Below are 20,626 nucleotides of genomic sequence, written 5' to 3' on the forward strand. Positions count from 1 at the left end.
GAGTGTTAAACCAGAGATTAAAACACCCCACGCTGAAGTCCCAAGCCTTTCCTGTTCAAAACCAAAGGACTCCGCTGTTAATTTGTGGTTTGTTTGAGTGGGCGCTAATTGCTAATTAATTTATTACAGAATTGGGGGTGAGATAAGCCATTTGGTATGTCATGGAACTAGTACAGAGAGAGGAAGGCAGCAGCTCCCTTTGAGCCGCGTCAGAATTTCTCTCATGCAGCCTCTTCCATCAACAAGAATATTTGCTTCCTTCCAGGAAAGGTGCTGCTTTGCTGTGCTGAAAAATAAAACCTTTCTCAGTCCCTGAATCTCCCCTGGATCAGGCACAAGCTTATTATCTGGCAGCACATTTTCTGCTGAATCAGTCAAAAAATAGTTAATGTTTTTGAACATTCCAGTGAGATGAATGAGGCAATTCATACCTCTGAGCTATTGTTGTAGGGGTTTGTTCTTTGTTTCCTATTGTAAAATGTCTGGAAACACAGGAAGATGACAGTCGTATCGGTTAATATTTTAAAGGCTTTCTTCAAATGCTCGAGGGCTAGAAACAATTTGAAAACAAAAGCCAAACTACTTGCATACAGCTCAGGACAAGGGTGTGGTGTTAGGTTAAGTTACACAAATCATCTGTGACTGGATGGCAAACCTCTGAGGGAGCAAAACATTAATTTACTTGACCAGAACAACAAAAAACCCACCCTTCCCTACAGCGGGGTTTGCTTTTCATGCTGTAGTTCAATTTCAAGATGCCTGGATTTTTTTCCTGAAGCATCTACTGCAGCTTGAAGCCAAAAATACGTGGGCAGCCAGGTCTGGCTTTGTTAGCGCTGAGCAGTGGGAAGTGCTGCTGGATCCCTGGTCAGGCAATGGCACGCGTGGAGGGGCAGCCAGTGCGGGTTCAGGGTTTATTGTTGGGGTTTCTTCCTCTTTTTTTTATTTTTTTTTCTTTTCTTTTTTGCTTCTGCTGTTTCTAGCTCTCTTTTATTCCAATTAAAGGTAGATATCGACCACGCTTGCTCAAAAGGTCTGGGGCCTGCTCAGAGCATCACCGGCCTCGTTATTCTGCGCAGTTTGGTGCTCCCTGCCCCACGGCGGGGCCCGCTGTCCCTGCGTCGCGGGAAAGCGTGGGGAGGGGGCGAGCCGCGGCCGTGGGAAGCCCCCCCGTGGCCGGGCAGCGGCGGGGAAAGCTGCCCGTTACCTGCCGCACCGGCGTCCCCCTTAGTCCCGGGATGGGGTCTCCCGGGAAGGGGCAGCCGTGCTGGCGGGGGTGGGCTGCCCACGGCCCCCACCCCCGCGGGGGGCAGGCACGGGTGGGAATGGCCCGGCGGCGGCTCCCGGTGCACAGAAGATGCTCGGTTTCCTAATCTCCCCCGCCCAGCCCCGACTGTTCTATCTTTAACGCTTCCTGTTGGTTAGAGGAGCCGGCTTGAAAATGGTCGTGTTTCCTGGCGGGCGGCACGGCGGGCCCCGCGGCGCGTCCTCACCGGCCCTGCCCGCCGCCCCACGCGCGCCGCCGGCAGCCTGCGCGCCCCCGGCCCGGCCCGGCCCGGCCACTGCCCCGGCGGGGAGCGCTCCCACGGCCGCGGCCAGAGCGGGAGGCTGAGGGGAAGGAGTGAAAGGAAGAGTAACAGCTCGGGCATTTCCCCCTGCGGGAGGGCCCGCAGGTGGCGGGGAGACAATAGCGCGGCCCCGGCCCCGCCGCCCCCGCCCCACGGGCCGCCCCGCACGGCAGGTGCGGCCGGTGCTCAGCGGTTTCTCCCCCTCGGCCCCGGCTCCGCAGCCTCGCCCCGGCCCCGTAGCAGGGACCGGGGGGCGCCCCGGGAGGTGCTGGGCCCCGGCCCCCTCCTCCCCGCCCCGCTCCGAGAGAGATTTCGTTGATTTTCGGCTGCCCGGGCAGGCCGATCCCCCGCGCCATCGAAAGCCGCTCCCCGCCGCTGCCCTGGGCACCGCTTTAGCTGTGGGTGTCCGGAGGAACGGACCTGGGACCCCCCAGCCACCCCCGCCGCTCCCCCTGCCCCTGCCTGCAGCCTCTGGCAATGTGGGGAGGGGGTCAGACGCGTCCCGTCGCCTCGCAAGCGCCGCAAACGTATCAAATAAACCCCCCCCGTGTCCCGCACCCGCCCGCCTCCCCGTCCTCCCGCACCCGCTCCGCTTGCACGGCGGCGTCGGCGAGGGCAAGGGCGTCCCCGTCCCCCCGGACCCGCAGCCCGCCGCGGCCGCGCCGAGCACCAGCCCCGACGGGGCGGGCAGCCGCTCCCGGGCCCCGAGCCCCGCCGGCTGCCCCGCACTGCTCTGGAGCGACCGAGGGTCCCTTCCCCAGGCCCCTCTCCTCCAGGCTCGGCCCTCAGCTCCGCTCACATCCCAATTTTCCCGAGGGCGAGGGGTGCCGGCTCGGTACCCGCTGCATTCTCCGTCCCCCAGCATCCCTCAGCTCGGCAGGGATGCTTGGCCTCCCCCGCCCCAGCAAGGGAGGTGAGACAGGGAGCTCGCCCCAGTTAAGCCCTTCAGTGAAAATACACAGTGTGGGGGGAGGAAGGCTGGGGCCACTTCTCTCCAAAACATCTCCTCTCGATGTGCTTTATTTACCTCCTCTTGTCCCAAAGCAGCCCACACCCCTCTCTCTCAGTATCTCCAACAATTTATTTTGGCTCATTAAATTTAATTAAGAACGGAGTAGGTGTTCCATATTTAATAAGAAAAAAAAAAAACCAAAAACAAAACAAAACAAAAAAAAAAATCCAACCAAAAAAAAAGGGGCATAATAACCTCCAAGAGGACTAAAATAAAGAATTGCTATTCAGATGCGGGCAGCCACAGTGCAATTTTTTATTACTTTTTTTTTTTTTTTTTTTTTTGCAGTGTCTTTTTAAGAGCATCTAAGCACACACACATAAAAAGCTAGAAGGCATGCATTCCGGAGTTATTCCTATGCATATCCCTGCAATAATTTTCCGCTTTCCTTCGATAAAATTGCCAAATAATAATGAATCATTTCATAAATAATGGGTTTAGAAGCTTATCAGGGCAGGCGGGCCACTGCTGGGGTTTTATCTCTCTCGGCCACATTGCAGTAGTGTTCCGCTCTCCATACTAAATAGGAAACTGGACGTGATGTGGAATTAGAGCCTACCCAGCTGAAGCCACCCAACACTTACTACAAATATAGCCGCGATGCGTAGGCCACAAAATGGCTCCACTCACTTTTCCCAATGAAAAGCAAATGGTGAGTAGAGCGGGATCCGGCCCTGCAGCGGGCCGGGCGCTGGCTGGAGCGGGCCGGGGCTCCGGGGGGGCTGGGGGGCACCCAGGGCTGCTCGGGGGGCTTCTGCCCCATGTAAGAGGCAGGCAAGGGGGGGGAAAACCCAGTCTTTACAGCGGTTGGATTTTAATTATTTAATTTTTTTTGGTGCGGTGTGGGGGAGGAGTAGGACACGCTTTCCCTTTTGAAACTGGGGGGTGCGCCCCCCACCCCGGACCCCCGAGGGGGCGGGTGGGACCGGCCGCGGGGGAGCGGGGGGCGAAGCGCCCACCGGGCCCGGCTTCCCCCAACCCCTGCCGGGGGGCACCAGCACCCGGCCGACGGCCAGGGCCGGGTCGCTTGTTCCAGGGGGGACCTTCCCCACGCCACCCCCCCCGGCCCCGGCTGCCCCCCGCCCCAGCCGCGCTGGGGCCGTTTCCCTACAAAGGGCCGGTGGAGAGGTGCGTTTCTGGGCTGGAAATTTCCTGCCGATCCGCTGCTGGAAAACAAAAGGATTTTGCGGAGCAGAAACCAGCGGGCGGGGATTTAATGCCCCCCCCCTCCCATTTTTCTAAACGAAATCACCCCCTCAAATGAAGGCAAAATACTGCGGGTATTTTTGCGGTTTTGTGTATTTCGTTTTTAACGAAAGCGGGAGAAAAAGCCATCGGAATTACTTCATTTTCTACGAAGGGGAAAAATCTTATTTTTTATGATTTCTTTGCCGGGGGTGGGGGTGGGGGGGGCCGTCCTCGCCTTCCTGTTGATCCGCGGCGGGGAGCGGGCTCACCCCACCGCCGGCCCGTCCCCGGCCGTCGCGGCACCTCGGGCGGGAGCGCTGCCTGTACCGGCCCCGTTAGGAATTAAATTTGCTCCATTAGGAATTACATTTTCCAACCGGGCGTGGGAGAAACGCCGCGGCCGCTCCTTGCGAGCCCAACGGGAGAAAAACAACTCCGTCTCCGGCCCCGTCTGGGATTTCCTCCCGAGGAGACCGGGCTTGCGATGTGTCCAAAAAACCGCCCAATACGCCCCAAATATAAGGCGCTTTTTTTTTTAAATTCTTTTTTGATGTATTTACTGTTTTCCACGCCAGGCCGTGGCCCTGTGTGCGAGGCGGCGGCTCCCGGTTGCGCGGCGGGGGGGGCCCGGGGGGGGCCGGCGGTCCCCTATAACTGGGGCCACCCCGGGGTGCCGTCCCCTCCTTCCCTCTCCCCTGTCCCCCTCTCCCCACCGATCTCTAGCAATCCGGGCCCACGAGATCCACCCTCTCTCTTTTTTTTTTTTTTTTTTTTTTTTTCTCCCCCCCTTCTCTTCCTCCCAGGATTTAGCAGTTTTATCCCGATGCGGGTGTCCTTCCTCTCTGTAAAGTCGTAAGTACCTTGAGGTGGGAGGAGTAAATTCAGCCTGACACTGAGAGCGCTTTTGTTGAAACAGGAGAGACTTGCGGTGTCCCTACTTAAATATGACACATGTGAGTAATCTCTTCCTATACAATATCGGAATAAGCAATTAGATTTTTCTTTCTAGAGGGCTGGTGGGGAGGGGGCTGGAGGGAAGGCAGAGAGCTTGTGCTTTGGGTTGCGTGGTTGGTTTTTTTGTTGGGGTTTTTTTTTGGTTTGTTTTTTTTTTTTTTTAACCAGAGAGATGGTGAGATATGGCCCCCCAAATGGGTTTCCTCTCGCAATTCATCCCAGCAGAAACAAAAAAAAAATTATAAAAAAATACCCAAGGCAAAGGAGGGAGAAGGATGGGGAGGAGACCCGGTGTGTGGCAGCTCTATGTCCGGCCAAGTCTCTTATTTATGGGGGGGGTACACGACACCAAACCCGAAGGAGGCGGGTGTAGGAGAAACAGCATGGCAATAATAGCGATATCGCTGCCTACCCTAGGCGCGAGGTGCCCTGTCGCGACAGTATTCGTTCTATGGCAGCAGCAGGGGGACAATGATGGTGTACGGCCGCGGACGGAGGGCTGCTCCGCGTCGGGCCCCTTCCTCCTTCCTGCGGTAGCGACTGCGCGGGGGCACTGACTCCGCTACGGGCTGCTTTAACCCCCTCTCCCCCAAAAAGTAGTTTCAGGTGTATTTCACTGTTTCAAAAATAATAATAAAAAATAAAAATGGGAGGAGAGGCTGAGGCTGCTGCCGGAAGGCCGGGCCGCGGTGGGGCTGGCTCCGTGGGACCCCCAAAACGGGGAGACATCCTCCAAGCGGGGGGCTGAGCCTCCTCCCGCCTGCCCGCAATCGGGCCGCACCGTTCCGCAGCCTCGGCTGGCCGAGCGCCCCTCGCTGCACCAGCCGCCCGCGCTGTGCCCCCCCCCCCCACGCCGCGTAGCCGCGCACATCGCCGCCGGGCCCCGCTGCGCGGCTGCGGAGCGAGGGGGGGGTCCGGCCTGGCCGCCCCCATGCGCGGTGCGTCGTGCGGGGCCGGGGCGCTGCGCGGCGTTACAGCGCCGCACCGTTCCGCGAGGCTCCGTGACGTCACGGCAGGGCCGGGGCCCTCCGTGACGTCACAGCACGGCTCAGCGGCGTGGCCCCGCGGACCCCCGGCCCCTCTCGCAGGGGTGACGGGGCCGTCCCGCCCGCAAACTCCAGCTGATTTGGGGTGATTAATGCCTCCCCCTCCCCCCCCTTGCCCCCCATTTTTCGCCTGTGAGGCCCGAGCCCCAGCCGACCCCCCCGTCGGGGCGGTGCCCAGGGCGGGTACCCCCCACCCTGCTCCAGCCGGGGCCGCCCCTCACCGCTGCCTCTCTCCGCAGGACGATGGACAGGCCGCCCGCCCCGCCGCCCCCCAGTGACCCCCGCGATGCCCGCCCCCCCCGGCGGCACGACTCGGAAGCGGAGACCACGAGCGAGCCGGAGAGCAGCCGCGGGGGCATGGAGGCGCCGGCGGACCCCCAGCTGCTGCTCAACGGGGCGTCCAAGGAGGCGGGCCGGCCCTCCCCCGGGCCCCCCGCCGCCCCCGTGCCCGTCATCGAGCTGGTGCGCCGGGGGGGCTCCCTGGACATAAAAAGCCGGGAGGCGGCGGGGGAGGCGATGCAGAGAGCGCCGGGCGCCGAGCCGTGCCGCGCCGCTGAGGCCGCCTGCGAGGCCCGCATGGTGCAGCTGAGCCCCCCCGCGCTCCCGCTGCAGCCCCCCGGCAGGGCCATGCTCTACAACCTGGGCCAGCCGCTGGCCACCATCAACAGGTCCGTGTCTCCCCCCCCTCCCAGCCCACCCCCGGCGGGGGTCCCTCGGAGCGGCTCCCCGACGGGTGCCGCACTGGGCAGCGGGGCTCGGTGCCGGGGAGGGAGAAGGAGGGGGGGGGTGTGGGTGGGCAGCACCATCCTTTGCTCCGCGCGGGGCTCGGCGCTTAGTCATCGCGGGTTTGCATGCAACTTTGCAAAGGAAGAAAGGGGGAAAAAATAACCAGAAACGAAAAACTGTCGTTCCTAGGAAAAAAAAAAAAATGCACGGCAGAAATGCCGGGCAGAGCAGAGGGGGGCCGTCGGTAACCGCGCTGTTTGTTGAGAGCCGGTTTAGAGCCAGGGAGCTGCCCGGGCTCCCGCTGTCCTCCGAGTCCCGCAAAAATCAGCGCCAGGGACGGGACCCGCTCGGGCAGGGCGGAGCGCAGCCCCCGTGTGCGGCGACCGACCCCCGCGCCCCGCCGCTATCGCCTCTGCGGGGGGGGCTGCGCTGCGGGGCCGGGCTGGGGGTAACGGGGAGGGGGGCGGGTGTCTCCCGGCAGCCGCCAGCCGGGCTGTCCCACGCCGGGCAGCCGTGCTGCGCTGCGTGTCACCGGGCGGGAGCGTGTCGTGTGTCGCCGCACGACCCCGGGCTCGGCTTCGTGCTGAGCCCTGAGCCGCCCCCGAGGGGACGGAGCGGGGGGAGGCGGGGGTATCCTCACGGCCCCTCTCTGCTTCCCGTTTGCAGCGGGTTTTTCGGCGAGCCCGACACCTTCTCCATGTACGGCAGCAACCGGGTGAAGAGGAGACCCTCTCCCTACGAGATGGAGATCACCGACGGTGAGAGCGCTTCGCCCCTGCGCTGGCTCTCGGGCGGTGTGTGTGTGGGTTCCCCGTGTGCTGGAAGGGGGCGAGTTGCTTCACGGTGCCACGTGCTGGGATTAGACCCCCAAATCGTACAAGGCGAACGGGGTGGCGGGGCAGCTTCCCCCCCCCCCACCCCCCCACCCCCACCGCCGAAGGCTCAGCAATGCTCAGACCTGTCCCGCCTGGCGCCCAGCAGCGTGCTCGGCGGATTTGCCTTCACGCAGCAAAGCAGTTCAGCGTATGGTTAATTACATCCCTGTTCTGCAAATTGCTTAGAGATTAAATCCGAAGGAAGCCACTAAATTTAAGTCTTTGTTGAAGTGCGGAGGCTGGATCAGGGCCATTGCAGTGACACTGTGTAAACCCTTCCAGCCAGGTCGCGATGCAGAGCCAGCCGTGGGCAGAAAGGTCCAACCTGCCTTTAAAGCGTCTAGAAACAAAGAGCTAAATTCTGTGCTGAGCTCTGCAGGGTCCCCCCGCGATGGTGGCCGGTCCCCGTGCCAGCTTGCCCGCACCTTGGTGCGGTACACATCCACAGAAACACCCCGCGCCTGGGTTGTGGCACAGCCTGGGAGGGTGGCAGCCTAGTGCCCGAGCAGGGACCCCAGGTGCGGGCATCCCCTGGGACTGGCAGGGGGATTTCAAAGAAAGGAAGGCCAGGAGCAGGAGGGCCGCATCCTGCTGCCTGCTCCCTGGCACCGGCCTGTGCTGCCCGCGCAAAGGCGCGTTCACCCGAGCGGTTTGCACGTGGAGGGCTGACAGGTTTATCTGCAGAGTTAACAGCCCCTACAAATGAGATCCATTGAAATGTGGTTTTTTCTTCACCATCGTGAACGCTGTATTGCAGTTGCTGGACAATTAATTTTCCTCCTTTCGAGCTAGCTGTCCCTTTCCCTCTACCCAGCTAATCTAAAATCAGATCAAATCATAATCCACATCGCTCTAAAATAATACAGCCCAAAATGACGGGCTCAGGGCATTATCTGCGTTCATCAGTCACTCTCTCCCGCTCCCTGCCCTCCTCCGTCTGCCTGCTCCTTTCAGACCGCGGCCCCGTGGGGCAGGGGCTGTCTCAGCCCCCGACACAAGAAGGTCTTTTTGTCTGGGTTTCGATTCAGAGGCTTAGTGGTTACGGTGAAAAGTCCATCAAATCAGTGTCTGACTAAAGCTTTTGACTTGCTATTAAATTCGATATTAAGGATTACAGAGATACTTGGTTATAACCAGGTTTTTGGATATGTGCTATAGTGCAGGTGTATAGATTGGGCCCGATCCTGCAGGTTCTCGCTCATGCGAATTTCTGAGGCTGGGCTCAGAATTTTTTTGGAAAGACTAGGTACCGATGATGCTGTCTAAACAGGAGCAATTTTAGGGATATGCATCCCCTGCTGAGGCGTCTGTGTGGTCTGCTGGGCTTTGCTCGTTGCTCTGATGGTCACCTGCTGGATGACACCCACGGCACACTGGAGCATCGCTCCTGCTGGTCCTCAGGCCTCGGGAGGTGCAGAAGGGCATGAGAGTCTTGCTGGGCACCTGGTGTTTGCTTTCCGCTGTAAGGAAACGAGCAGGGATTTTTTGCAGCTATTCCTTTATCCATCTTGGGGAAAGTTTGGTACATCGAGTATCTTAAAAAATAGATATGAATGGAGATAAAAACATAAAACAGTATCTGCAGGGGTATTCTGGAACTTTGGAATCTCAGCTTTTTATTAGTTTTCCTCAGATCTCAAATTACAATTAAGAAAGCATTGGTCGATCCCTTGGAACAAAATTCAGGCAAAAATTCTCAGCCGACTGCTTGAATTAATTACGAGGCAAGTTTCTTTATGAGAAATAAATCTCTTCTATCATAACACAGCTACAGGGCTTTTTTAAATTTCTCCATTGCTTGACATGTTTTGGCCAAATCCTAATCTCTTTCTGAAATATATGTTTAATTCGGTTGTTGCAGGAATCAAAAATCTGCGGGGTGTCAGAATTTGTGTAATATACTGGAGCTTGGTTTGGGTGCCCCTGGATGAAAATGAACAGGTCTTTTTTTCTGATTTCTGACCTATTTATGAATAGATGTCTTTCAGTCAGCAACTTTCAGTGAGCAGAGACACATATTTGAAACCTGTGAAGACTGGAAATCTCTTGAGTTTTTTTTTTTTTTTTTTTTTTTAGTGAATGGTATCCAAGGAGTTTTTTTGTCATACTCTTATGGGAGTAAAATGGTTTTAAGTTGCATCTCCTTCTGGATTCAAGGCTAGTTGCTTTGTCTTGTCCAAAGAAAGCATTTAGGTGTTGCAATTGTATTATTGTAGTAGGTTGTAGCACATACCCCACTGCGTTATTAGGACTGCTGGGTAGCCTGGTTGTTGAGGTCCCCTTGATCCCCACCACCTTCCCCATGACCCCATGGAGCAGGCTGTGCACATCAGGGACAAGAAACCTTCCCTTTCCATGAGCTCTTGCGTATTAAGTCTTATGAAGGACATTTATGTGTTGTTTGGGAGTGGAAAATTGGCTCTATTAAAGCATCAGACTGGGATCTTAGAGGTCAGAGATGAGTTTGTCATTCTGACATCCTCCAGCTTATCCCAGGGGCTCTTTGTGATTTTGGGGGACTCCCTGCTCCTGAGCACGCTTCAAGAAGTGAGTTGTATGGCTGCTTGCATGCTGGAGAAGCTGGTAGCGTTAATCTGGCTGCTTGGGCATGTGTCCCCATGCAAACCCCGTGGTGGGCTTATTTCGTGTGATGTGCTGGACCGAAGGACCTCTGTTTCCACTGAAGGGAGAAAAATGTGATGGTGTTGAATCGGCTGGAATGTGGGATTTCTCTTCTTGTGTCGTGCCAGATGGCATCTGCCAAGGTGCAGCCTGACTGGGATGCCTCCAAAATCACATCTGTTCAGCTGCTCTGCCACAGTCAAAGCAGCCAAGAGTTTTGCTATGTAAGGATAACAACGACCAAGTGCCCCCTGGGATGCTGGTTTCACTGGGTGATGGCAGAGCTATGGCTTAAACTGCTCACCATGGCCAGGGACTTGCTCCCACCGGGCGGGAGCAGTTAGGCAAGTGTCTGAGAGGGGAGGCTACAGGGGAGAGATGGTGTGGATGGGAATATCCACAGCCTGTCCGGTGGGTTACTACTCACCGATGTGTTACCTAGCAGTCTTTGCTTCATACTTTTCGAAGATTTTCACTGTCTGTGATGCTTCCCATCCTATGGGGGTTTCTGCCATGGCATTCTCCCAGACTTTCATGAGGCTGACGTGTGGAGACACCAACAGTGTCTCCTGGAGGTGAGGATGGAAAGGATGAAATTATAAAAGCATCTTATAATAGCATCTCCTTGCATGAACTGGTTTCCATGGACCCAAGGTTCTGCGGTCCTGATTTACCCCATTGCTGCTCCGGTGGCACAGTACTTTTGGGTGGACATGCTTTTGGGACTCTTCTAGCGCAGAGACAATGTCTTGCTTGTGCCAAGAGGAGTTACCCTCATGATCTGAAAGGGGAATCGGTGAGTTTCGTGCATCCGTCCTGTGTAATGCCCCATCAGAAATATGGCTGTGAAATTAGAAATACGGCTGTGAAATTACAGGGATTTAACTGGAGTTCACGTGTAACTGAGCCAAATGGACACCTCTAGCAATTTAAGTGTCAGGTAGGGAGCCTTTGCCCTGCGTCACTGAGGTGCAGAGAGAGCAGGCAGTCCTCAGCCCAGCTCTGAAACTGCCTCATCTTCCACCTGTGATCACCCTTCCAGCAAGGACGCTGCTTTCACTCTGTGGGTCACATTGCTGCGTCTCCTCATTGCTATGGGGTGAATCCTGCCACCCCGATTCATACAAACCATCCAGAGGGCTAGCGGCAATCCTATGATCTCTGTCAGCTTGGGATCCCGCCTACATCAGGGAGGATCTCTGAATCTTTGAGTTGTCAAAGCCTCTGCTCAAGCTAATTTCCTCCTCTCCCGATGACATGTCCTTAAGATTTTTTGGGGGATAGAAAATAAAACCATCTAGTGAGATAAACTTTTAACAGAACTTTGTTGCAGAGATACCCTAAAAATATAGCAGCCTGCTGCACGTGTGTCATGGTCTAAGCCTTCCTCCTTGGAGAGAGGTAAATTTAGGCATCTCAGGAGACATCTAAAAAGACACAACTCCATTTTTCCCTTCCGCTAGATTGAACAGAAGTTATGGCTACCTCAGCTCATCAGGTTAGCTTCTAGTTAGCTGTTGTGCTAATGTCACTGAAGTAAGTTGGTTAATTTGGGAAATGGTGACCTATTCAGCAAAGTAATAAATGACCTGCTATGCCCTGTTCCTAATTCTGCCTGGTTGCAATTGCAGGTCCTCATACGAAAGTGGTTCGTCGCATTTTTACCAATAGCCGGGAGAGGTGGAGACAGCAGAATGTCAACGGAGCCTTTGCAGAGCTTCGCAAGCTCATCCCCACCCACCCGCCTGACAAAAAACTGAGCAAGAATGAGATTTTGCGCCTGGCTATGAAATACATCAACTTCCTGGCCAAGCTGCTCAATGACCAGGAGGAAGAAGGAAACCAAAGGGGCAAAGTGAACAAAGACTCTGGGATAGTCCAGGAAGACCTCCTGCAGGACATGTTGTCTCCTAACTCTAGCTGTGGAAGTTCTTTAGACGGAGCGGCGAGCCCGGACAGCTTCACGGAAGAGCACGAAACACTAGATTCGAAGCACACGCGGAGCCTGCACCATGCCATTCTCCCCGTAGAAGGCAACGCGCAGCGGTGATGACCTTCGGCGTCGCTCCCGAAGCACCGAGGGGGGAGGCGAGACCCGAGCGTGTGGATGCTGGAACTTGTGCCCGTGGGATTTGTGACTCTGCCTTTCTGTGGGGGCTCGGGCTCCCTGTCCTCCCCAGCCCAGGATGGAGCGGCTGGCGCGTTGGCTGAGGACAAGACCAAACCAGATGGACATTCGGTATTTAGGTACGTGATCGTACAAAGAAGAAAAGCATTGAAGTCATCTTCATTGTACATACTGCTCATGATGTGACTCTGCGGAGAGGAAGGAGATGCGGCCAGCACCTCTTCAGTGTTTCGAGGGTTTTCACACCGTTCGACCACCATCGCTTTTTAAACAGCTGCCTGGTTGAAATGTGAAACTCCTCTTTCACTGCTGGTGGAGGCCATGGAGGCCACCGACGCTTTCCAGCTCCACGTGGTGCTGGAGACTGCTGAAACCCACCAGCGCTGCAGCATTTCTCCAGCCTGTGGCATATACAACGGGTCTGAGCAGGAGCTGGGGCCACGTGTTCCTGTTGTCTGAGAGCTTTTGACTGTATCTTTTTAAAGAGGTGAAAAAAAAACCCTCAGCAAAAGAACTATTAAAAGCATTAAGACTATTTCTTTTTCTCTCCTTTTTTTTTTTTCTTTCTTCTTTTTTTCCCCCCCTTTTCTTTCTTTCCCTTCTACCTAACTTTGGATTTTTGGGGTTGTTGTATTTATGACGTGGGATTACTTCTGTTTAACGCTGTCATGCAGTATCCACTGAATGAAAAGGTACATAGGTGTTTTCTGCTGGCCTCCCAGTCTGCTGGTAATGCCCAGCAGGTGAGCTTCAAGCCTATTGTGGTCTCCTAGAGTTTCCCCAGCAGTTTCTGTAGGGCCAGAGCTTCTCTCAAGGAAGATGAATTTCAGAATTGGTAAGGGGGAAAAAAAAATAATTTGCTAGTGAAGCATCCCCTTGGACTGGGGATTTTTAAGTTCAAAAAGCGACAAAAAGGCAAAAGGAGTCGATGATGCATCAACAGTGTGCGTGTACATAGGGTTATAAAAGGGTTTTTATGGTATGCTTTGAATTTTTTGGTTTTATTGTGTGGAAATGGTGGTGGTTCAGCTGTGCCAATGTCTGTAAGCTGGACTGCAGCCCTGGATTTATTCTGGCGTTAGGAAGGTCCTCGCCTGCCCGAGGCTGGTAGGAGCCCACAGCCTCCCCCAGTCTTGAGAGGAAGCACTAGAAGGAGCAGTGGGGTCAGCTCCGTTCCCCAGGGCTCGGATTGCTGCAAAGCTGATGTCTGCGCCTGAGCTGACCCTCTGGTCCCGGCTGCCTCCCTGGGAGGGTGTTTGGGAACAGAAGGGCTGGGGAGCAGGAGGCTGAGAGCTGAGGACCACACTGTGCCATCACCGCTGTATCAGGCCCGTCTCTCACCCATCGCCTGATGGAGCAATTCCCCCAAGCCCATCCCTGACTCTGCAGAGATGTCAAGGCACAGAAATCTCTACCGTGCTACAGTAAAAAAAAAAAAAACAAACAAACCAAAACACTGACAAACATCCTTTGGAAGGGAAAGAGTCTTTTGAGCAGGGACAACTTCCACTGCACTCATTCCTTTCCGGGGGTGCTGAGGTACAAGGAAACACAGAGTATCTGGACAGGCGTCTGCAAGCCCATCCAGGCTGAATTCAGAGCCCCATCATTTCTGTCCCCGCTTGGTTTTAATGCCTCTTTGTAAATAATAGGTGGGAGGCTGGCGCGTGGGTTGGCACATTAGTTGCCTGGGAAGGGGTCCTGGCCCAGGCAAGAGTTCCCAGCATAGATCCCAAATCCTCCGAAACCACCAACCTCCCCCATCTTAAATTGGAGAAAAGGAGGAAAACTCCTTCCCCAGTCTGGACCGCCTGTGCATGGGGGGTTTGCTAAAGAGGGTTACCTGCATGGCTGGGCCTGGGGAGAGGTGCTGGCGGGTGATGGAGTGATGCTGGGGAAAGGGTTTGGGCTGCTGCCAGCACCAGGGGTAGGAGAGGTGGGCGGCGGGGACCCTTCGGGAACGGGGAGATATGCTGTTCACACAGGTAAAAGCCATTCTTGGTTTTCAGCATTCGAAATAACCCTGGGGTGGGGTAGGTGGGGGTTTTACACCCTTTTTATTAAACTATTGCAAGAAGAAATCACCAACACTCAGAAATCCCTTATTCCCCACAGGTTTATTTTTTTTTTTTTAATTTTCGGTAGCTGAACAGTTGGGAAAATGGTACAACCTTGGTGGCACCCCCTAACACCCCCATGCTCATAGCCCTTAGCAGAGCACGCCGTAAGTCTCCCGGGGTATGTACAGTTGTACTTTAATTGTGATTTGAATGGTACATTTCCTCTGCCCACCTCTCCTCCTGCCTGCTTCATCTCTCGCTGTGTGGACCATCGCCCCCCGTTTCTGTTGGAAACAGTGTTTTGGGGCAATGTACCGTGTGAGTGAATTCCTGCCTTATGATTTTTGGTTTTTTTAAGCCCCATCCCTTTCTCTGCCACCCTCCCCTGGGATTTCTGCATTTTTTCTGCAGAAACAAAGTAACCAGACCTGGTACCCTGAGTCTCAACCCACTGTGGATGTGCTATTTAGAAAACACATTTGTTGTAATGTGTGTGTATATATAAATATATATATATAATGAATATATCAAGAATATTTCTAAATAAAGTTTTACAAAGCAGCCTCCGTTTGCTGTCTGCCTCTCTCCCACCTCGTCACTCAGATCCATTGCTGCTTTGATATTTCATTCCTGGACATCGTGGGGTGAGAATGCCAGGATGGCCCACCCCCTGCCATCAAAAGTCATCAACAGGCAGCAAAAACCTTGCAAAAGGATCTGCTAATTTTTTTCTTGCTTGGCTCATGCAGTCCAGCTTGGGCTGGGCTTTTGCAGGGAGAGCAAGTGGGAGGAAGAGCGTGCGGGGCCAGCAGGAAGGAAGACGGGTGGTGGAGCAATCCCCCCGCTGCAGGCGAGTGTCACCAGCTGCCATGGCCTTACCCCCAGCACATTATTTGCAGGTCCCCCAAAGCCTCTGATGGACTTTTCCTCTCTTTTGATGAGGGGGATGTGGAAGGAGGGGGCTGCCGGGGGTGATGCTGCTTCCCTTCACACCCCACACACATTCAGCCACAATTTAAAGGCAAAGACAGTAATTCCTCTTTTTTTTTTTTTTTTTTTTTTTTTTAAAAAAAAAAAGAAGTTGTTATCGCAGCCATATGCACAAATACTTTAAAAACTGATTGAGCTGGTAACATTAGTTAGGGAGTGTTTACAGGCTAACTGCTCTGTTGAACATGTGCATGTGTGTATATATATATATGTTAAATACGTATGTATGTATGTATAACTACAGCACCATGCTGCAGATGGTGGCCAACACCATAGCCGTAACATGGAGCAGACGAGCAGGAATGGCACCGCAGGTATTTTCTTGTCTGTAATTTGTTTGATTTTCAGAGTCATTACCTACTTAAGCAGGGTCTTTTAGAGCATCCCTTGCTTTCTTAAAGCATCCCCCCACAAGCTTAGCTGCTAACCCCCCCCATGACCAGCAGCCTGGCAGGCAACCCTTGCTTTTAAAGTTTCTGGGTGACATTTCCCCCATGGGTGAAAGAGGAGGGGGGGTCCTTCTCCAGCTCTGACCTGGGGGTTGTGGGGAGACCTGTCCAGGCACAGCCCCAAGCTAGAGGCATGGGGGCCCTCGCTGCCAGTCTGAGCAAACCCCCACAGTCAGGGCCAGGCTGGTTTCCATCCCTGGCACCGGGATGAGGCGTTGGGTGGGTGTGGGGCAGCGGGCGGCTGCTGGGTGTTTATCTGGGGTAGGGCGATCACGGCTGCACAGCTGGTTTCACCCCCACCCCCAGACCTGCTGCCAGCCCGGCAGAGCTGATAGCTCACCCACTGCTTATCTCTCCCTCCCACCTCCCGGCCCTCTCCCTCCCTCCTTCCATCACCAGCACAATTCTCCTTCCACCTCCTCTCTCTGCTTTTTTTCTTTCTTCACTTAAAATGTCCTTCATGGCCATGTGGCCTTTGCCACCAGTAAAGGGAAGAGCATCCTCAAGGTGAAGGTTTCAAACCACTCCCTGCACATATATATTTAATAAATAGCTCTATAGCCTACAGAAAGGGCTGGGAGGATGCTGATGCCACCCGCTCCGCAGTGGGATGGCTGACATGCATCACTCCTGATGGACCCCAGGGATGGGGAGACCCTGGGAGCCACCGTGCTGGGACAGGCTCCAGGGACATGTCCCCAGCTGGATGCCTGGTGGCCCTGTGTTAGCCATGATGGAAGTGCTCCTTCCAGCACCTTCTTCTCCAGAGTATCTGGACCTCACTGCTGCTTGGCCACCAAGATCAAATGTCACAGAAGATAGCAAACATCTGCAACTTGTGTTGCAAGTGGTGATGAGCACAGCTCTGTGGATTTAAATATATGGGGAAAAAACCCCAACCCCACCTGTTTTTTTGTTTGTTTATGCAAAACAGAGGAGAAAGTTGGGAAAAGCGCCTTAGAGTCCTGATCTCTACCACACAGGCACAATGACAGGGTGGTAGCCTGGGTGCCATGGGTGGCATTGCCCTTGGCTGGGACAGGGTTTCACTTCCCAGCAGTGGCATCACAAGGCGATGGGGGTTTTGGCCTGTCTCCTACTGCAGAAAATTTTCTGCAAATAGCAGTTTCTTTAAAAACTTGAAGTAGGTGCATTTAAAGGTATTTTGTTCACCCATGTTTCTAACGTGTCCCAGGAACCTGGCTGACATTCAGGCTCTGGTGGCACAATATTTGCCTTACCATTGCATGGATGACACCGGGGAGCGAGAGCAGAGGGGAAGTGGCATTGAGATAAAATTGAATTTAAGAAACCAGAGAAGGTGGGAGGAACGTGTATGTCCAAGACAATGAAAAAAAAACCACAAAAAACCCCCAAATCACCCCAAATTTGGGCAGCTTTTATTTTCAAGCCCCATTATCTGGCTTTAATTACAGCCTTTCTGGCAAAGCGATGTTGAGGGCAGCCTGCACGGGCACCCCTGCCTGGGAACACCACCGAAGCCAAGAGCAAGGACCTGCTTCATTAAGAGCATTCCCACATTATTGAATTAAATATGCTCACAGAAACGACAGGACCCAAACATTCCCACCCCAGCAGACGATGGGAAGGCTCTGCCTCTTCACTATCACAGGCCAGTGACAACAGGAGGCAGTAATTTATGGCTTTCTGGGACTGCTCGATATGCTCCTCATCCTGGGGCTCATCCCCGACATTCCCACTGCCACACAAAGGCTGCAGCCAGCCAGCAGTGCCCAGGGGACACTGTGCTGTCACAGCGGAGAGGAGATGAGCAGCCAGCGGATTCCCCTTTCTCCTGCCAGCCCTTTTCTTCCTCTCTGGTCCTCCTGCCTCTACTTTCACCTTATTTCTTGCTCATTGATTTTTTTCAGTTCCCATCCAAAAATTGGTTCTTGGGTGCTGGAGGAGCTCGGTGGCTCAGCAGGGCTGAGGGTACATGGGAGAAGACAAGGTCACTCTGAGACCCTGGGGGCTCAGGAGGGGGGACCCTCACCACTGATGGGGATGCAGGATACCTCCTGTGGGGGGTCCAAACTTGTCCCCCCGGTAGACATTCCTTTTACCCTGCTCTCAGAGCTATTCTCAGCTGCCCTGGTGACCTTTCCGGGGAACAATTTACTATTGTGTTTTGGTGAAGCCCAGCCTCTATTTTTACACTCTGTTTTGCTGATGTGGGGAGCGAGACGGGAATCCAGCAGGAAATGGGAGGGAGCGTCTGGAGCACGGTTAAAACTGCACCGGCACTTTGATGTGCTGGGGCTGAGCTTGCCTGGCAGCACGTGTTGGGGCCAAGGGCTTCACTCCCTGCCCAGCTCTCCGCTAAATCCGGCATGGTACCAGCTTAACCCAGCCATGCCAAAGTGGGAATGGGTCCTACAGCAAACGGCTTGTGGCAAAGAGGCTATCAAAGCCGTGGTGGTACTGTCTCCCTTGGTGCGTGCACGGTGCAAACTGAAAGGCAGCTTTCTTCTGGCATTGTGTTACTTAAGGGATGCTGGAAACAAGGGGAGGAGGTGGCTTGCTGTCCGTGCTGGGAGAGGTTTGTGGACTTGCCCAGGGACATCTGGGAGAGCCCATGGCAGAGCATCCTGGGTCGCATCATGTGAAATGAGCAGGCTGATAGCAGGTGAAAGGGGCGGGTCTTTATGTGAGGTGTGGTCGAGCCATAGTCCTCCCTGATGTGGAACCCTGGTCTGGGCTTGTGGGGAGTAAGTGGCTCCAAATACGCCAAGAACCGCAGCCTAGAGTGGCCAGGGGAGCGTGGCTGCCCACATGCCCCGTTGGCCCTGTGTCTGTGGCAGAGAACACCAGCCCATCCAACCCTGGAGGTGTAGCTGGGGAGGTGGCCAAGCCCCAGGGAAGGGAGTGGGGCCAGCTCTGTCCTGTCACTGTCCTGCTTCCACCGCCATCATCACCCACAGCACAGCCCTCAGGGCAGGAGTAGCACCCTGCTGCCCCAAGGGTTTGCCCAGAGCCCACCAAAACCACAGGCAAGGTCCTCCTGCATGTCTGAAGGGTCTAGCCACCATCTCACCCACTGCCCATCCAAGATCTGCCTGCAAGGGCCTGTGAGCAAGGGGACGCTTTACAGCAGCTGTCCCATCTCCAGAGCACTTCTCTCGCACCCCACCAGAGAGACATCCCTTCACATGCTGCTGGAGCTGAAATAAAACACATCAACACTCTCCCAGTCGTGTGTCTTGCAACCATCCAGCAATGCAGCATCGCTCTTCCGAGCACGCCATCTGCCCCGTCCCTGGGAATGTGCTGAGAGGGGACCTGGAGGCCAGCGCGGGTGGCCTGAGGGGCAGCCAGAGCTGGTTAGTAGCGTGCTGCCGTGGGCGCTGTGGGTGGGAGGCTGCTCCTCGGGGCTGGGGGGCTCTGTTTGTGCTGGGCTTATGTGCAATGGGTGAACTGGTGCCCTGCAGATGCTGTGCCGGGGAACAGGTGAGGAAGAAACCTGGCTGCAGCTCCAATGTGGGGCTTCGCGGGAGGTGTGTTAGCAGTCATGCATTGGCATAGATGCTTGCATGCACAAGGAATCACGAACCTACTCACACCCCACAAATACCTGTCCATGGACAAGATCAGGCACCTGATGGGTAAGTGTGCACACTGACTTGCTCACAAATGCATGGCCCATGTGCTCTGACATGTGTGATGGGGCACGAACACCCTCACAAATGCACGTGCTAATTTTTGCACGTCCCACACCTGTGGGCACATCTGTGGATGCACCTCTGAGGACAGTCCTAAATAGAGATATTTGGATGGATGCGAACATGCAGTCCTGCAGAAGTCTTTTAAGCCATTCAAGCCCATGACATGCTCACACATGTATCCCCCCTGCTCCTCGCACGCTCCCCTGCCGGTTGTCCCCACCAGGGTGGTTACGCTGTTTGTTGCACCAGCAGAAATCACTCCCAAGCTGCTCCCTGCCTCATCCGAGCAAACCGGGAGCTGCTTTTTCCCTTCTTCTAGGTCAGGTGGCACCAAACCATCCCAAGCAGGTACCGAATGCTTTTCCCAGGGTGATTCCGAGGGCGGCAGGGAGGGCCAAGCTTGCCGGTGTGCCAGAGGTGGCAGCTGTTGCCCCTGGCCGGGCTGGCCTGGGGTGGGGGGCTGCCTGCCCCATCCCAGGGGCCACCCTCCAGCCGGCTGCGCCCGCGCTCCGAGCTGCCCCTCTCCACCCTCCCGGGCAGCACGAAGGGCCGTGTGCCGGGAGCACGTTTTGTCCCCTCCAACGGTGACACTCCCAAGCGACGGCAATGCCACCGCCACTCCCCTGCGCGCTCGGGGCTGCTTTCCAGCAGGAGCTCGACGTCTTCGAGGTGCCGTGGCCCGAAGGGGCGTCCCCGTGTCCCCGTCCCGGCGGGCCTGTCCCACCCGCGGGTCCCGTCCGAGCCCCGTCCCCGAGCCCACGGGGCGGCCGGCGCCTCCTTTGAACAGGTCTCGGGGAACCCCTCGCCGCAGATAAACGGCAGATCAAAGCCGACCGCAGCCGAGCGCTTCCTGCCAGCCCAGCGCGGCGGGGCCGGGGCGGCAGCGGCAGCAGCGCCACCCCCGCGGGCCCGCCCCGCCCCGCCCGCCAGGGGGCGCCGCCCCGCGGGAGCGCAGCGCCGGGCGTGGGGGGCGCGGAAACGGGGTCTCGTAAAAGGGTTTAGTGTTTTCTTGGCGTTTTCCAAAGAAAGTATGTTAAAGACTGTCCTTTCCCCTCTTCCTTTCCGTTTCCCTTTTCCCTTTTTCCTTTTTCCCTTTTCCCTTTTTCCTTTTTCCCTTTTCCCTTTTTCCTTTTTCCCTTTTCCCTTCCCCTTTTCCCTTCCCCTTCCCCTTCCCCTTCCCCTTCCCCTTTTCCCGTTTCCCTTTCCCTTTCCCTTTCCCTTTTCCCTTCCCCATCCCCATCCCCATCCCCTTTCCCTTACCCCCTTCTATCTTCTTCCTTTTTCACTTCCCCTTGCCCTTGCCATCCCCATCCTCATGCCCATTC

General features: G+C 55.5%; 2 protein-coding genes across 3 annotated transcripts in view; both read left to right on the forward strand.

Moving 5' to 3' along the window:
• Positions 1–3,068: 3,068 nt before the first annotated feature.
• TAL1 (TAL bHLH transcription factor 1, erythroid differentiation factor) lies at positions 3,069–12,654 on the forward strand. 2 transcript variants are annotated; one of them, XM_080407679.1, is made up of 5 exons: positions 3,090–3,232; positions 4,572–4,721; positions 6,008–6,436; positions 7,161–7,252; positions 11,623–12,654. In XM_080407679.1, coding segments are annotated over exons 2-5 (942 nt in total). In that variant the 5' UTR covers positions 3,090–3,232; positions 4,572–4,719; the 3' UTR covers positions 12,042–12,654. The 2 variants fall into 2 exon arrangements, with proteins under 2 accessions (XP_080263804.1, XP_080263805.1); XM_080407678.1 differs by lacking the exon at positions 4,572–4,721 and having other exon boundaries at positions 3,069–3,232.
• A 2,183-nt stretch (positions 12,655–14,837) lies between these two features.
• PDZK1IP1 (PDZK1 interacting protein 1) overlaps positions 14,838–20,626 on the forward strand; it is a 28,279-nt gene continuing 22,490 nt past the window's right edge. Inside the window, exon 1 of the mRNA XM_080407692.1 lies at positions 14,838–15,483. Coding sequence (XP_080263818.1) covers positions 15,453–15,483 — 31 coding nt within the window. The 5' untranslated portion in view covers positions 14,838–15,452. The remainder of the gene's footprint in view (positions 15,484–20,626) is intronic.

The sequence above is a fragment of the Falco punctatus genome (genome assembly GCF_963210335.1).
Source record: "Falco punctatus genome assembly, chromosome: 11".
Lineage (NCBI taxonomy): Eukaryota > Metazoa > Chordata > Aves > Falconiformes > Falconidae > Falco > Falco punctatus.